The sequence below is a fragment of the Echeneis naucrates genome, chromosome 3 (genome assembly GCF_900963305.1).
Source record: "Echeneis naucrates chromosome 3, fEcheNa1.1, whole genome shotgun sequence".
In the NCBI taxonomy this organism is placed as follows: Eukaryota; Metazoa; Chordata; class Actinopteri; order Carangiformes; family Echeneidae; genus Echeneis; species Echeneis naucrates.
In genome coordinates, this window is record NC_042513.1 from 18,058,419 (window position 1) to 18,074,579 (window position 16,161).

The 16,161-nt window shown below is 40.6% G+C and overlaps 1 protein-coding gene across 1 annotated transcript in view; it reads left to right on the forward strand.

The window, feature by feature from the left end:
- The window catches only part of LOC115041216 (neural-cadherin), a 277,317-nt gene that overhangs the window by 229,887 nt on the left and 31,269 nt on the right, over positions 1 to 16,161 (forward strand). The window contains exon 33 of the mRNA XM_029498542.1: positions 13,510 to 13,774. Coding sequence (XP_029354402.1) covers positions 13,510 to 13,774 — 265 coding nt within the window. The remainder of the gene's footprint in view (positions 1 to 13,509; positions 13,775 to 16,161) is intronic.

The window sequence follows — 16,161 nt, forward strand, 5'->3', positions numbered from 1 at the left end:
CTTGCACTGTCTTTTATGAGTAGCAACAAATCTTTTGTCTCCTCTTCCTTCTATCCCGACAAGTAACACCAGTCTTTCTTTTTTTTTCTGTCATAAACTCTTAAAATATCTTGCGCTGCTGTTGCTGCCATGGAGCTTCAGCTGTAAAACGCTGAGAACAATAACACCTAAGTGAGCTGCATATATTTTCCTTTACAAGGTTTACAAGGTGTCTGTGCCGTTAAAGGAATAGTTCAGCGTTTACAGGAAGCGCGCTTGTTTGTGCACAACCAGCAGTAGACTGACACCTTGGCTCCTGCAGCGAAAAGTGGACTGAAGAACGCACTTACAGTTCTTGCCCAATCAAGCACATCAGTATTTCCAGCTGGGCAATCAACAGGGGATTTAGGCTATCAAGGTTCCACTCAAAAAGGGGACATTAGTCTAGCCAAGTGAAAAAACACGTGATGTGACGGAGCAGTTTTTAGTTTACTATTTAAACACCTGCCACATCCAGCTCGTTTTCACTCTGCTGTGTTCGAGACCAACATGGAAAGTAGTGCGTTTGGTTAGCGCCACCTCTCTCTCCAGGTTCCAGTTGTGTTGATGATCAAACCTTCCAGCACACGCTGTTGTTTTTGACTTTCTGATCTTGCACTTGTTAAAAAACAGAACAAAATAAACAGAAGCTTTAATTAGCCACTACACTTTGTGCCACATCACTCCAGGATACAAAACAAACTCGTTTATTTAATGAAAGGATGACGTATTAATTGAGTTTGTGTGACAGGTGTTTCGCCTGTTCACATTTTGCACGTTGCAGGGTTGCTGCCAAAATAATCTGTTGTAATGTAGCGTAGCAAGAGTAGCAACGTCATGCTTTACCTCAATGCACAATTTAAATTCATGACAGGGAAATGATTTAGATTGACAGTGAAAGAAACTGTCAGGGATGAATATGCTGACTGAATTCTTTGGTGATTTAGCTTGAAGGCTTCATCTCTCTTCATCTTTTTTCCATCTTGACTTCATTTCGAAGTCTTGTACCACCCCGGTCCCTGCCTCTTGCACCATCCCACCACGTGCTGCGACCGCAGGTATTGATCAAACATCAGTGTCTAAAATAATGATGATTATCTGCACCACAGCTGAAGTAGAGGGGACACCACAGTGTAACCTCTCCTCCCCGTCTGCCATCCATCTGTCTCTCCCGCCTCTCTGTCCTCTCCTACATCCCTCCTGTTTGCTCCTTTATATAGGAGCAAAGGTTGTGTTGTAGCTTATGGGTGATAGGTTATTTGGAAACTCACTAGACAGTACTAATTTATAAAATTAATCATCCTACCTCTTCCTATCTCTTTGCCACTGTCAGAATGAAAGCAAAGCAATGCCCCCAGCAATCTATTTATCTTTGGGTAACACCATTCACACTCACACTTTGAATCCAATTAAGCTAATTTGCATGCAGTGGTAACCGCTGTACTACCACGCCACCCTTTGAGTACCTTGTTGATGTGAGCTATTGTTTGTCACTGCAGCATGGACTGTCGTGAGTGAGCAGGGAGGTCAGATTGAAGACACAAATAAAATACAGATGGGATTCCAAAAGGTACAAGGGCTCATTGAATGATTTGAAAATTTTTGGAGTATGACTATAACAACTGTTGGAGACTTTTTAGAGCATGACCAAAATATCAAATGAAACAGAATCAATCAACAAAGGTGGAACAAAAGAGTGTATCCCACTCAACATGGAGCTAAAATGTTTGTTATATTATATATACTGTATATATATTATGTTTAAACTTCTATTAATAATTTACTGTTTCTAATGTTACCCCACATTCAAACTCATTGTGAAATCCCAGCCCAACGATGGCCTTTTTTTGTGAACAGAAATAATTAAATACCCTCTTTATTCTGTGTTGAAATAATCCACTTCCAGGATTATATGAAAGTTTTTATTTTACATTATTAGTATTTACAAACACACAGCCCATACACTGCAGCTCACTAATGCCAGTTATGAAGTGAGAGGTGAAGGACAAAAACAAAACAAAACAAAAATCAGCACCATCGATAGATCCCATATAAAAAATTAAAAAGGCACATAAAATCGATTCAGATCCCACTTGGCCTACTCTATTCCTGTTCCAGGCGCTACCTTCAAGCTGACACTGTGCTATGTAGCACTGCACTCAAGGACAAACCGTAATACGAGCCTCGACTTCTTCGGCTCCTGTTGTGGTGGTTGTTAGCACATTTACATGACACCTAAAAAAAACGATTTATTGTGTTAGTCCGAACGAAATTGGACTTTTAAAGTATATGTAAACACGTAAGCTTGACTGAAATAGGGTTTATAATTGTCGGACTAACACACCCAGATAATGCAGACAAAAGAAGCCGACTATCTGCTACACGTCGAACATGGCAAAATCTGCAGCAAAAGCTCATTTTTGGATGGATACAGAGGCTAACTTGCTAGCTCAGCAGTCTTTTTTTCTTTACACCTCTGTTGTGGTCTGTGACAGCGTAGGTCAATCAGAAGTGACCCACAAGCCGAAAGAGTGCATATCGGCACCAGTGTTCCCTCTAAACTGCACAAACTGCGCAATCATGCACTGCTCGCACATTCTCAGTGCACAAGAAAATTTATGCAAATTTATGCCATGCGGGTTAGCTAGGTAAGAACAGCGGAGTTAAGAGACGCAAATGCTAACCCCTTATCATGGCTAAGCAAACAGGCAGTGGCACATCCACTCACCAAGCCAAAGTAAAAAAAGAAATGCACTTCTTTTAAGATGGAATGGCTTTTGGAATATGTGCAAACAGAAGAACAAGCAGTGAAACTGGATGAGATTTTTTCTTTTTCGAGTGGGAATGTTTGCTCTGCAAAACATGCAGCGAAGCCAAAGTAGCAAGCGAGTTTTCGGAGGGAAAAATGTGGGCTGAATAGAAGTTGGACCAGCTGATGTGCATAAAGTCAAAGCAAGAAGTAGAGGGAGCCATCACCCTGGACAAAGTGTACAACCACTGCAGAAGTGAGAAGGACAGATGTGAGAATTAGGTCGAATTAAAGTCAGATTTGTGCATATTCTAGTCATTAGATATTTTACAGACACAGAGTTACAGGAATTTACACTGTATCACAAGCCACAGGACACATGTCATTATGCAAAATGTGAATGTTTTAATGTGAACAAAATGTTATGTCTGAAAGGTGTATATGTCTCATATCTTCCAGAGCAGGACCCTCACCCAGGCCAAAGCAGGACTCTCACATATAACATACTACACATCTCATGAACAACAAGATTTTTGTCTTTTTCATTTTAAGTGGGCCAGATCACTTATATTACATGTAAATTAACGGAAATTGCTGCTGTAATTTGATTCTTTGAATTGCTTTGATCCCGGGTTTATAACAGGTGTGATGCTGGTGTGTGGCCACAGCGTGCACATCTGATGCTGCTCACAGTGGTCCTCAGTGTACTCAGCGATCTTGTGTGTAGGCCCAGACACATGAAAAATTAGAGGGAACATTGATCGCCACTTATCGTAGCGGAGGCGACATGATTTCAACAAATAAATCCATTTCACTTACGTGCATGTATACAGGGATAAGGACAGAGTACCGATGAGATGGCTTTATGGAGCTATAACCGTAGGTAGACTTAACTGCGCATGTAAACGTACTTCGCGTTGTGTGTTGTGTTACCTGAAGTGATTGTATCTATGGTAATTCCTGTCTTCACTGTGGTGTTGATGGAGCCATGATGCTCGCTCAGACTCAATCAGCTCAGCTGTTTTGTTAAAGTAAAGTAAACTGAACTGAACACTGCGCTTCCTCCTTGTGCTACCTTACGGGGGAAATCTTCAATATTGAAACCTTACACATGAAACGAACACAAAATGTGTAACTTCTCCCACTGGAGGTCTTGCAATTAAAATGGAGAGTGTCTCAGTTGTTCAGGAGATTTTAGAGAGTAGACTAATCATCCACAGAGGTGTCATCTCAAAAATAATTCAATCAGGGGATTAAAAGCTGTATAAACAATCAAAGCTGTTTCTGGTTAAAACACAGAATGCTGAGCTGCTGAAAGTTGGCCCTGTTTCTTTTCTCTAATCAAAAAAAAAAAAAATCTTATCTAAAAAATGTGGCTTTAACTTGATGAAATTCAATTTTGGCCACCACTTGCAATTGACCAAACAAAAGAGGCCATTGCATATGCTTAAAATCATAGTTTTGTATACATTTTTGATGTAGGTGGAAACAGTTGGGAAAAAGGTTAAGAAATCGTACAACAGAATGTAATTTTTTAGACATTCCAATGTAAGAAAGTTGCATATTATCACTTAAAATAATCACAGAGCCAATAAAACTCCAGTGTTTCCTTTTTCTTCTCAGACCCTGTCATGCTCTGTGGCCATGGTGCCCATTTCAAGCTGTTATTCCACCCATTACAGGGGCACATTTCAAGCTCCCACTGTGTGCTCCCCAACAGATGTGGACACTAAATCAGGTGCATGGGATATAACCACTGGTGCTCATTTTTATGTGCTGCTTCACAGGCCAAAGTTATTAAATTTTATCAGAAGTGCAGCAGTCTGAAATGAAGGGAACCTCTGAACTGAAATGTTTAAAAGATGGGCAACTTATACTCACACTATGAGATACATGAATGAATGTATATGTTTCACTGAAGATAATAGACTGGCAGAGTTTTCTTTTAAAATCAGATTATGATGAGGTTCATAGCAGAAATGTCAATAATTTTTGGGAGTTATTTAAAACTGGAAAGGCCAATAATCCATACCTCCAGCAAAGGCCACAAGGTTATTTTGAACGCTTTAAAATTACTAGGAACTCTGTTGATGGAACAGTTTGTAATTTTTTCTCAAAAAAAAAAAAAAAATTCAACAAATGACATCTTGTTCTTGTAATCTTTTCACATGATGCTTTATTCTAAGGAAAAGATATAGCAGCATAAATTCATTTGAACAGCAAATGAAAAAATGCATGAAAAAATAAAATCAATCATCACATAGACATAGAATGTTAAAATAATAATTTTCCTGCTCATAAAACCTTTCAAAAAGTAACAATAGGCATTGCTAGGCAACCAAGGTGATGGTGATTTTAGGTATTGCATGACTGGGAGTGGGCAGCACGGCAGCATAGTGGTTAGCACTGTCCCACAACAAGAAGGTCGCAGATTCAGTTCCTGGCCTGGGACCTTTCTGTGCCAAGTTTGCATGTTTTCCTCGTGTGTCAGTTGGTTTCCTCCCACCATCCACAGACATGCAATTTTAGGTTTGTTGGTGATCCTAAATTGTCTCTGTCTGTCTCTGTGTGTTGGCCCTGCGATGGATGGGTGACCTGTCCAGGGTAAACCCCGCCCCTCGCCCAGTGTGAGCTGGGATTGGCTCCAGCATCCACTGTGACCTGGAAACGAATAAGCAGTAGAAGATGAATGAATGAATGACTGGGAGTGGCATTTGTTTTATTTTGTACACATACTCAGACCTACGGATAATTTGGAAGTAGCTATTTAAAAAGCTTTTCACAATAAGTTGCTGATTTTAGTCCAGTCATCCTGACAGAACTGGTTTAACTAAAGCCAGTTTGGAGTCAATTGTTTCTGAATTCGCCCTCTGAGCAGTGTTGCTTCCTCAGGGCTGATAAGATGCTACAGTGAGTCTGTATCGGAAGAGATGAGACAATCTGACCGTGCTGGCGCTACTTACTAACATCAGTTCAAGACGAGGAAAGAAACAAGGAGCTAAACAAGAGTGTTGCTTACAGAGGCCATAAATTCAGTGCTGGCCCTGCAACATTTTCTGTAGACCTGCAATTAATCAGCTGTTCATGCTAATCTTAAGTATGTGGAAAAACAAGCCCAAATAGCTTGCTAATCCATTTTCCTCACAGTTTGGGGTTACACCTGGGATTATTGCAAGAAATATTGGCAACCAAACTTAGATTTTTTGGCTGGTGTTTTAAGATGATGTTTTGATATATCCACATAATTTTCTTCATGAAGTGCCCCGGTCGGTCATGCAGCAAAGCACCGTTATGACATGTTTTCACCAACCCAATTATTATGATGTTCTTTAGCTTACAAGACCATGAAGTTACATTTCTACCTGAGTTGCACTTTTTCCAATGATGTCAGGCAGAAAGCATCTTAAAATATACAACTCCAGTTATATCAGACAACGTCAATTAGTCTTAAAATATAAATTAGAATTGTGATAGAGTAAAATCAATGTGTCAGTGGTTAAAATCTTTTACTGACTCTAACTGCAGTCCATTACACTCGTCACCTAAACAGTAACTGTACCATTGATGCATTAATAATCATTTTGACTCAAAGATTGATGTATTGACTTGGTTGTATTGAATTGTACTTTTTTGGACACTTTACATCTTCCTTCACGTACGATATTTTATAGTTACAGAAGGAGAAATCAGCATTTAAAATGAAAGTCTGAAATTGTCCCTGCTGTACCTCGACTTGTTAATAAATGTAGTGAAGGCAGCAATGGATGCTTTTTCATTTCCTCCTACTGAGTATCACCCATATATTGGCAGCCACTCTCGCTCTCTAACAGCCAGCCAATTTGTATGTACATTTCAAAGTGGAAGAAGTATTTTGTATTTTTCAGAAACACATTAACAACATGTTATTGAACAATCAAGGCAATCTGAAAGAGAACAGCAGAAAGCCAGCCACTGATGTCTCTTATTTCTGCAGTAACAACTTTCAGTGGTTGTTTGTTTTGCTTTTAGCTCTATTTTTATTTGTGAATTAGGGGTTTTTGGGCGTACCCACATAGTTGCTGCAGCAATGTTGTTATTCTTTAGCCAGTGTGTGCTCGCTCAAAAACTGAACTTCTCACTTGGTAAAAGTAGAAAAAATCCTAACCCGAACATAACTGTGGATTTATTTAAAGTGATTGCAAGGACAATTTTATAGAACTTTTTAAAAGATACTCAGTACTTTTTTTGTTTTTCAGGAACACACAAGTAAAAGAACATTTGAGATGCAAGCCTGAAGCTCTGTGGTATCCTCGCTGTCTATCACAGTGAATGACTGACCGTAAATACAGTGATTCAGTGGAGGTGATCTCCGATTCAGTGCAGAGGCAAAGCGAAATTCCCTGGATGTCGCTCCAATACTAAACAAACATACACAGCCTAGCGTTGCTCTATCAAACTGAGTGTAATAATTCAAACACAATCACTGTGGGGAATATATCATGAATTTACAATAATGTGCAAATATGCTATAAAACACCAGAATATAAAGTAATGCAGTGCAAGCAATGGCCTCATAATGTTTAATGAATACCTCTATGATAGTGAATTCCTTTCCAGATTCAGATCAATTGTATTACCTCGCATTAGATTACACAGTGCACTTAATGAAGTGGCCCTGCATGTAACCAAAGCAGGACATGGCCTGACCTCAAACAGGTCGTTATTGATGAGTGAAATCCAACACTGAGCTACAAACCAATGTTTTAGGTGTTTTAACTGAGACTTCCAGTTTCTGGTAGACTCTTCCTCACTAGCAAGGCAAATGAAGCACCTGCGGAAATATCCTGTGACAGAAGTAGCACATGGTTATTTACACCCTCCACAGGCAGCAAAGTTAGGAGTGACATGCACCAAAGATCTCTCAATTCCACAAATCTTGCCGATAGATAGATGAACTGATAGACATCAGAAACATTGTTCACCTTAATGAAGGCTGGAGTGCAGCAAGAAGTGCACGATGGCAGTGTATAATACATGATGTAGACAGTGTGTACAGATGGTAGCACAGCAGCATGTTCACCTGTCACACCAAGGTGAGCTGTTGTTCAGGTTTATGGTAAATGGTTGGAATGAGACGTTCCTTCTGACAGAAGAAGGTGAATGAACCTCTTGGCTGTGAGTTAGGGGCGTGTGTGTATGTGTGTAATAGGATTGTCTATGACAGAGAGCAGTTCGTTCAGTGACCTCCCGCTCCTCTCTGTCTCGAGGTTATAACCCTTCCAAATGGTTTTATTGATCTTATCGCCATGTCCTGCACAGATGGCGTTCTCCTAGCAAACAGCTACCCGTTCACACATCACAATTTAGGGTTTGTTCCTGGCTCTCTCCCACTCCACTGCCACCTGCACATTTAGCAGGAGACGACGGCTCCTGCTTCATTCACTAGCAGTTCCTGGTACTCAAAATCCGGCTCCCCTAAAATGCACCTCGCCCCTGTATCCCCAGAACACTTCTGCTGCTGATGTGATTCAGTTCCACTGAAAGTCCAAAGAGTATAAAAATGGAGATAGGCCAGTCTCCTTTGGTGCTCCTGTGTTAGTAACCACTGCATCAGCCAGGGAGCTCCTTATCTGTCAGAGATCCAGGAGGCAGCACACCCGCTGGTCCGCTCCCTGTGCAGCATGTAACACAACAGAAGTGGTTGGATGGTTTTGGAAACATTGGGGGGAAAAAGAAATCAAAAGCCACAACTCTCACAGCGCCACTATTCCCCTCCAGGCTAGAGTGAGCAGCATTTTCAAACCCTTATTGGGACGGGTGGGGTGCCCTACTCAGTATCAGTATCAAACACAGGTATCCTTCCCTGCCTTTAACTCAGGTTGAAGGAAGGACGTTGAGTTACCACAGACCTATTTCACTAGTCCTTATGTTAATGCAACACAAAACACAGTCCTACGAATGATGTCACATTTTTTCCTAATCAACAAGAACGTTTTTTACATTTGAATGTCAGTGTGCCAACAATGTCACAGTGGTAGAAGCAGAGTGTAAGGTCAGCAAAGATCAGCTTATTTATGGTTCATAGGGAGTTTGAAGACAATTATGGTATTAGACATTGTGTAATTCTGAGTTCATACTGCAACACTGAATGAACAAATATGTATCCGTGTTAAAACAGATCTCATTCAAAGAACTCCACATTACCCAAAGTGCAAATTATTGGTCTTTCTGGGAACATTTGGAAACTCTGGTGAATTATTCATAAATTATTGGAAACTACCCTTTACCAAACACATGGTAGATCTCAAATCAACAGGTATTTACACAGAGTACTTATAATTTACAGTCCTCTGCCTTTTGGCTGGAAGGAAGTCAAGTGATGCTTTTTGCCCAGCAGCATTTGGTATTTTTTTATAACCAGATCAATATCTAGACTTGAGAGTAAAAACAGCACAGTGTAGAACAAATATCTGGAGCTGGGAGACAATGGGGAAAGTGAGTAACACTGAGTAGAAATATGAGGCTGGGTATTTCCAGGAATGTGCTAAGAGTCTGGTTTAATTCCCCAGGTGTAACTTAAGAAGAGGAAATGCAGATGATGGCCATACATTCACATTATCCATGTCTGCACACGATTTAATCAGGAGAAGAGGGCAGATTAACACATCATCTGCACGTCTGTTATAGAGAAAGGCTACAGCATCTAAAACATCCTGCCGCCAGGAAGCATCTGGGGAAATGAAAGTGTCCCTGCAGTGGGACTGTTTACTCAAAAATGCAGTCACACACACATTCACGCACACCTACCAAAATGGTCTAACTAAGACACACACATTCGCTCACACACCTCCCAGGGAGCAAGGCAACAGCCAAATTGCTCTGCTCCACTCAGCTTTAATTGGGGGTAAAATCGGGTGGCTGTAAGTGTGTCTGGTTAAAAATTGCTGCCCCAGTAGATTCTAAATATAATTAATACTTTATCACAGAGCCTCGCAATGAGCTTCAGTTCTGCAACTAAACTATCTTGGAGCCGTCTAGCATCTTATTCAGCTCTTGAAGTTGAGGGACACAGGTGGAAAATGGAGAGGAGGAGCGGGGGGCCCATTTGTGACAAAGAATAATGAAAGAACAAAAAAACAAAGAAAGAGGATCCAGAGAAACCAGTAGAGAGGGCTGTCAAGTGATGGTTGGTTTGACATCTTTTGCTTTTTCAGTCAATTCAATAACTTTATAATGCTCAGAAAGGAGTGATGTCATTAGTTTTAGCCGCCAACTGCCCCTTCACATCGCCGTCTGTCTCTGTTTCTCCGCCCTTCTCATCTCTTGCCTCTGTTTACATGGTGGTGGCAGCAGAGGAAGATGGAGGAGAGAAAATTATGCTCGGTGGGACACTGGGAGGAAACAGTTTGAAATCGAAATTAGGATGACCCACCCGCCAACCCATCCCCCTTAAAATGGCCTTCAGACTTTCTCTCCTGCGCTTATACTCTCTCCTCCTCCCTCCCTCTTTCTTTCTCTCTCTCTCGCTCTCTACTGTATTAGTTTTAAATTAATATTGCTCTGTAATGGACTTTGTTAGCATCGCAGCCAGGTAAAATTGATCAGTTTTTATCTCAAGTTCTAAGGAGGAGGTAAGCGTCTTGATGCATGAGCAGAAGAAAAGGTTATATTTTTTGTAATTTTTTCATCCTCAATCTCAGTTCTCATCCATTAAATCTGCAATGTCAGTCACTTCATTAGCCTGTCTCTCGCTACAACCCATCCTTATGAGACTATTTTTCTCAACAACTCGTCCTTCCAGAGACAGCCGGTGTGTATGTGTGTGTCTTCTGTTCCACTGATGTTTGTGCAAAAAAACAAATTGCAAGCTAAAATGTCAGCTCTACCAGAACGGTCCCTTATCTAAAATTGATTGTAGCCCCATAGAAACAGCTCAAATGACAACTAGCTTTTCCCCGAGTCCCTTCTGATAATGGGGGTATGTAGGAGGTTATACCGTCAACAAATAGTAAAAATGTACACAAGTAGGACTTTCCATTTTCCCTGGGTTTGGAAAACTCTTGAGAGTTGGACCAACTCGTTGAACAAATGGCCAACTTTGAGTATTGATCCAGTCTTTCACCAAGTCAAATCTTTTTCTTTCCTCTTATTGCCGTAAGTGTTAAATGGCCTCTTTACTATGCAGATAGTTTTGATTCAGTTTTCTGAGGTATGGATATCTGTACTCAGTGAGGCACCTGCCGCTGTCTCAGATCAAAGAGTCACTTATCAATTGGTATGTGCCCTTAAAGCATCAAAAGATACACTTGGATGTTGTGCCTTTATACTCAAAGGCAGACAAATAGGCTTTAGAGTTTTACTTTGGAAGAACATATCCCTCGCCAAAAACCTTTCACGGGGAGGCTTGTCGATAATCCAGAGAAATCTGGTGTCTTTTAAAAGACACCAGTTTGTAAGGGTAAGTGTAGTTTTAGGGGCGTTGTGGGCCAAATTCTTTTCAGAGCCATTCTTTTGCGAGACAGCTGACAAACAAGAGGCTCTTTTATTTATTAAGGTAAATTATTGATGTAGGCTCACAAAAAAGATCGCAGCAACACTTGGTTTAGATTGAACATCATCACAGTAAATTTAATGTGTTTTATGGATTATTAGACTCAAGCAGAGCTAGTCAAGTTCTCCCACTTTTAGTATTTTTGAAGTTCTAGTGTTGCTGAGTCGCTGTGCAAGTTTTAGACTCACAGCATACAACTCAAAGTAAATAGCTGTATTTTGTCACAGTTGGTAAGTCCTAGCCTGCTCCCACTTGACTGCATTTTTATTTTAAAATGTACCTCTTTTGGCATGTTAGCTTCAGCCCAGATATCAGTTTGTTAGCTGCTGTTGTTGTTGAAGCCTCCACTTCTTGGTTTTTTAACCAGTATAAAGCATATTTAGAGTAGAAGTGGGAACTACGGAGGAGTAGGTGGAGGATATGACCTGCTCAGATTGTCACTGAGCGGTACATTCTGTCAATCACACTGAAGCCATGCCCTAATCTGAGGTGTGTTTCCCTCTAAATAGGGCCATCATTAAAAAAAAAGTGTTGTATTGGAGAAGACTTGAAATGAGGGACCGAAAACATAAACACAACAGGAAAAATTTTTACTGAATGAATAAATGAAGTGGTAAGCAGTGACATTTTCCCATAGATTTTCACCACAATCTGACTCCTTTCTAATCACCCTCTGATGGTCTTTGTATAGAATGCAGGTTAAGGCTCTTCAGCAATGGCTGAAATTGGTGTTGTTAGGACCCAACACACAGCCACCGGTTCCGTTGGTAATGACCTTTAAACAACACACAGGGCAGGAATCAGGAATCATTGGCTGCAGTCGGGCTGGGGGCGGGGGCTTTATCAAGTTTTTGGAAAACTACTGCAGGCAGGGCAATGTGAAGTGCAGAGTGTGACACTGGCTTCGCTTTACTGTCGCTTCCTGATTGGCTCTTATCGGCCTCGGCCACCTGTGATTAAAGCAACATGAGTAGCGAATTACAAGTGTCCCTGACCTTGTTGTGTTTGCTCACGCCTGTCTTACTGAGCTTCTGCATTTTAATGCTACAAGTGTCTTTGCTGTTTGTCTCTTGAAGTATTTGTGCAACTTATCAAGTAGACATTCTGCTTCCCGTTTCCACCGGCTGGAGCATGCCCGGTGTACATGAATAGTCATGCAAGCATGTATTTTCAGTTGTGTGTGTGGATGGAGAGTATTTGTGATACAGAGGTAAAATGGTCGCCTGTGTGGAGGTTGGGTTGGTTTTAAAACACAATTTGGATGTAGCTTTACAGGGTTTCTGAATTTATTTTACTTTACAACACCGCTGAGGAGGAATCCTCATTTATAATGGTGCCAAGAAACATTAATGGAAACACAACACACAAAACAATAGGTAAAAGACAGAAAGAAAAAAATTACAGCAAAGAAAATGAAATTATGAATAAAACATAATGGAAAGTCGTTGTTTGATGTTATGATTTTGTTGTTAACATTCTTCACATTATGATAGATTATGAAAGGCTGGAGTTGTGTATGAGGAAGTCACTGTCGTCTTATGATTTATATTTTATGAAAGTTCATTTATATGGTGTGGAGTCAAACCTCTGCTTTGACATTTAAATAATAACCTTTTAAATTCTTCAGGATTAGATCACGAAAACTGCCTGTGGTTTTCACACAGCAATTTGTCATGACTGACAAAGAGCTACATCATTGAAAATTTATTTGAATGCAGAATCAAATTTCTAACACTCTTAGCAACAAGGCTGGGGTCTGTTTTCAGACTGTAACAAAAAGGTAATTTATTTGAGATTTAAGCTAAGAATAAATCAAAGTAGGGCATGTTTTGTGTTATTGCTTGCAGTCTTAATGGTTATAAAATTTTTACTTGTCTCTGCTCTAATAGACGAGTATGTCTGATTTGTAGTAGCAACTCTTCAAATGAGCAAAAAAAGGTTTGCTAGTGTTTCACTATAGTGTATCATGATAATGTCAAGCTCCTAAATAATGTATGAATCCTGTGCATTTTCAAGAGACACGCTAAGATAAAAACTGTTTAATCAATTATTTAACTGATTTATTTGTCTGCGCTGCAAGAGTAAATTTCTTGTCTTTATTAAAGAGAAATAATGTCCCAATCTGTGACCATCATGATTGAAATTATGTTCTCAAAAAAAAAAAAAAAAAAAAGCCTGACCTCTCACTAAACATAATCTTTTCCCATTGTAGATCTACCAGGGCCTCCTCTGTGTTTTCTACAACCTCGGGGATGGGGACCACAACCTCACCCTGCCCACCTATCGCCTTGACAACGGAGAATGGCATGAGGTCCTCTTAGATCGACATGACAATGAAATGACACTGAAACTGGATGGTGGTGGCGGGCAGCGGGAGGTCACAGGATCCCAGGGCCGAAGTCGAGAAATCATAATTGATCCGACTGTGGTGATTCTGGGTAACACCTTCCCGTCTGGACTCAACAAAAGCTTCCAGGGTGAGTAATGACAGCACATTGTGCTTTAAGTGATGAAAAAAGAAAGTAACAGCTAGCGCTGAGGGTGCCTCAAAGCATATATGTTATTGTTATTATTTTTTTTTTTTTTTTCTTTGCAAGCGTTTTAAATTATGGTCAGTTTTCTGTGTATCCAATGACTGATCTCAGAGAAGACTTCACAGATACCAGGCGTTCAGAGCAGCAAATCCAAAGGTTTTGGTGAATTAGATAGACTGAAGGCTGAACCAGGCGTCTCTGATGCACATACCTGCAATATCAACTTGACTTTGCATTCAGACTAGACAGCTTTCAGGTATTGCACCTTTGTCGCATTTAAGGGACTATCAGTCAAACTAGTGTTGGCCTGAAAGATGTTTTAAGAAGGAGGAGCAGAGATAGGGGGAAAGGAAATGTTTTTCTTATGAAGGGGCATGTAGGCAAGAGCAGTGGAGGAATTGGTGAGTTCTATAAAAAGAGAGAGTGGTGGATGCATGGTGATGGCTGGAGGTGAATGTCACGTCAATGTCATGATAAGTTGAAAGTAGTAGAAGAAACAAAGCTCAGTTGTGGCACTAGTGAGGCACAGATAATTTGTAACTTTAGTGAGCCAGACAAGGATTAACTATAGGATATAATCCAGAGCAGCCCAGAGATTTTCCTACACCTTTACTGAACAATCTGACGATGAGTGGGAAGAAAACCAGACTTGAGAATTTGAGCTCTGAGTGTTGAGCTGGTTGAGCACAGGTGTGGACAGCGGCCAGAAGCCAAGACCGTGCTTCAAAGATCCTTTTGTTTGAGAAGATTCCTAACTGAGTGGAATGATCTGGAAGCTTGTCAGTGGCAGCTATGATAAAACCTGGACATATTCTCCAAATGGAATAAGGAAAGGAGCTTGTTCTTTACTGAACCTTATTTAAGTTAGAGAAAGGAGAGATCCATCCCTCCCTGCTGTGCAGAAGCAATATTTACACCACTGTAGTGTCAACACAGTCGTTACACATTAAAATCGACTCCTACACGTTCAGGTCAAAATCCCAAACTTATGTAAATCTCTTTATGAAAGTGTGAGCTCAAAAGCTGTGAAAACAGATTTCTTCTCTTTTACATCTGTCAAAATTTGTAGATAAATATATCAAATAAAATACTTTATATATATGTCAGGGGATGTTACCCGCACCTACACATAATCGCACAGGGAAAAACTGGGAAAACGGGTTGAAAAAATGTTTTCATGGCCAAAACCATGACAGTTAAGCCACTTTGACAGAAGCAAAGGGTATGACCAATAACACTATGTATCCTCCCGATAGGCAATTTCAGTGCAAAACTGACAGAGCTCACAAAGGCAAAATGGGAAAATAATGCTGAAGAATGTCTAAGAGACATCCAAACACTCTCAAGGCTGTATTGCACATACAACATGCCCTCCTCTTCAAACAACTGTTAACCCCATGTCTTTAACCCCAGCTGGAATCTATAGGAATCTATAGGAATATACCAATTGTGGGTGTACGGGACCTTGGTCATCTTGGTAATAATAATTCACAGCAATGCTGCCGTAGACACACATAGACATTTAGACAGTAATAGCTTGGGGCTCGGCAAATATTTTCACAGTATAACCTGTGTTCTTGTGTGTTGAGAGCAAGGACAAGGATGTGACACGGCATGTTGATGGGTAGCGTGAAAGGGGTTGTGTGTGTTGTTCGGGCCATGTGAGACAGTTTAAGTGTTCCTCAAGTATTTCTCATTTCTCGCACCGTAATTGTTTCAGTGTGTGTATGTGTGCGTTTATGTGTGTGCAAATGTGAGAAAGATGTCAGTGCACCACAAATTTAACGTATTTAAATTTGCAAAGTATGCATGCTTTGTTGTGATTAGTTTGCATTTTTACAAGTTATCAATATATATCTACATACGAGCGAGTTAACAGCTAGGTCTGATGGGGCAGGTCAAGATTCCTGTCTTGACCTCATTCCCACATTCAGATGTTGGGATAAACTGTAACGTTAAAGTCAGACACAGACCAGGAGACAAAGGAAAGCCCACCAGTGGTTAATTACAAATCAAAATTTACAAGGATAAAGGACTGGACTGGGTATAGTTGGAACAGAAATGTCAGGGCGGAGTCAGCAGCTGGGTCTGAGTTGATGAACTATTGAACTGGTGGAGTCTGTGAGATGATTCGCCTCAAGTGTTTACAGAAACTGTAAGGTGGAGGAACCAGGAGGCCACACCCCAACATGCACCCAAACACAGAGAGAGACAGTGGACAAACGTGGAGGAGGAACATCAAGGAGGGGAAATGATGGGGGCAAACACAAGGAAGTGAGAAAGTCACAGTCAAAACCTGAACGCCAGCTCATGCCCTAGGGCCTGTATCC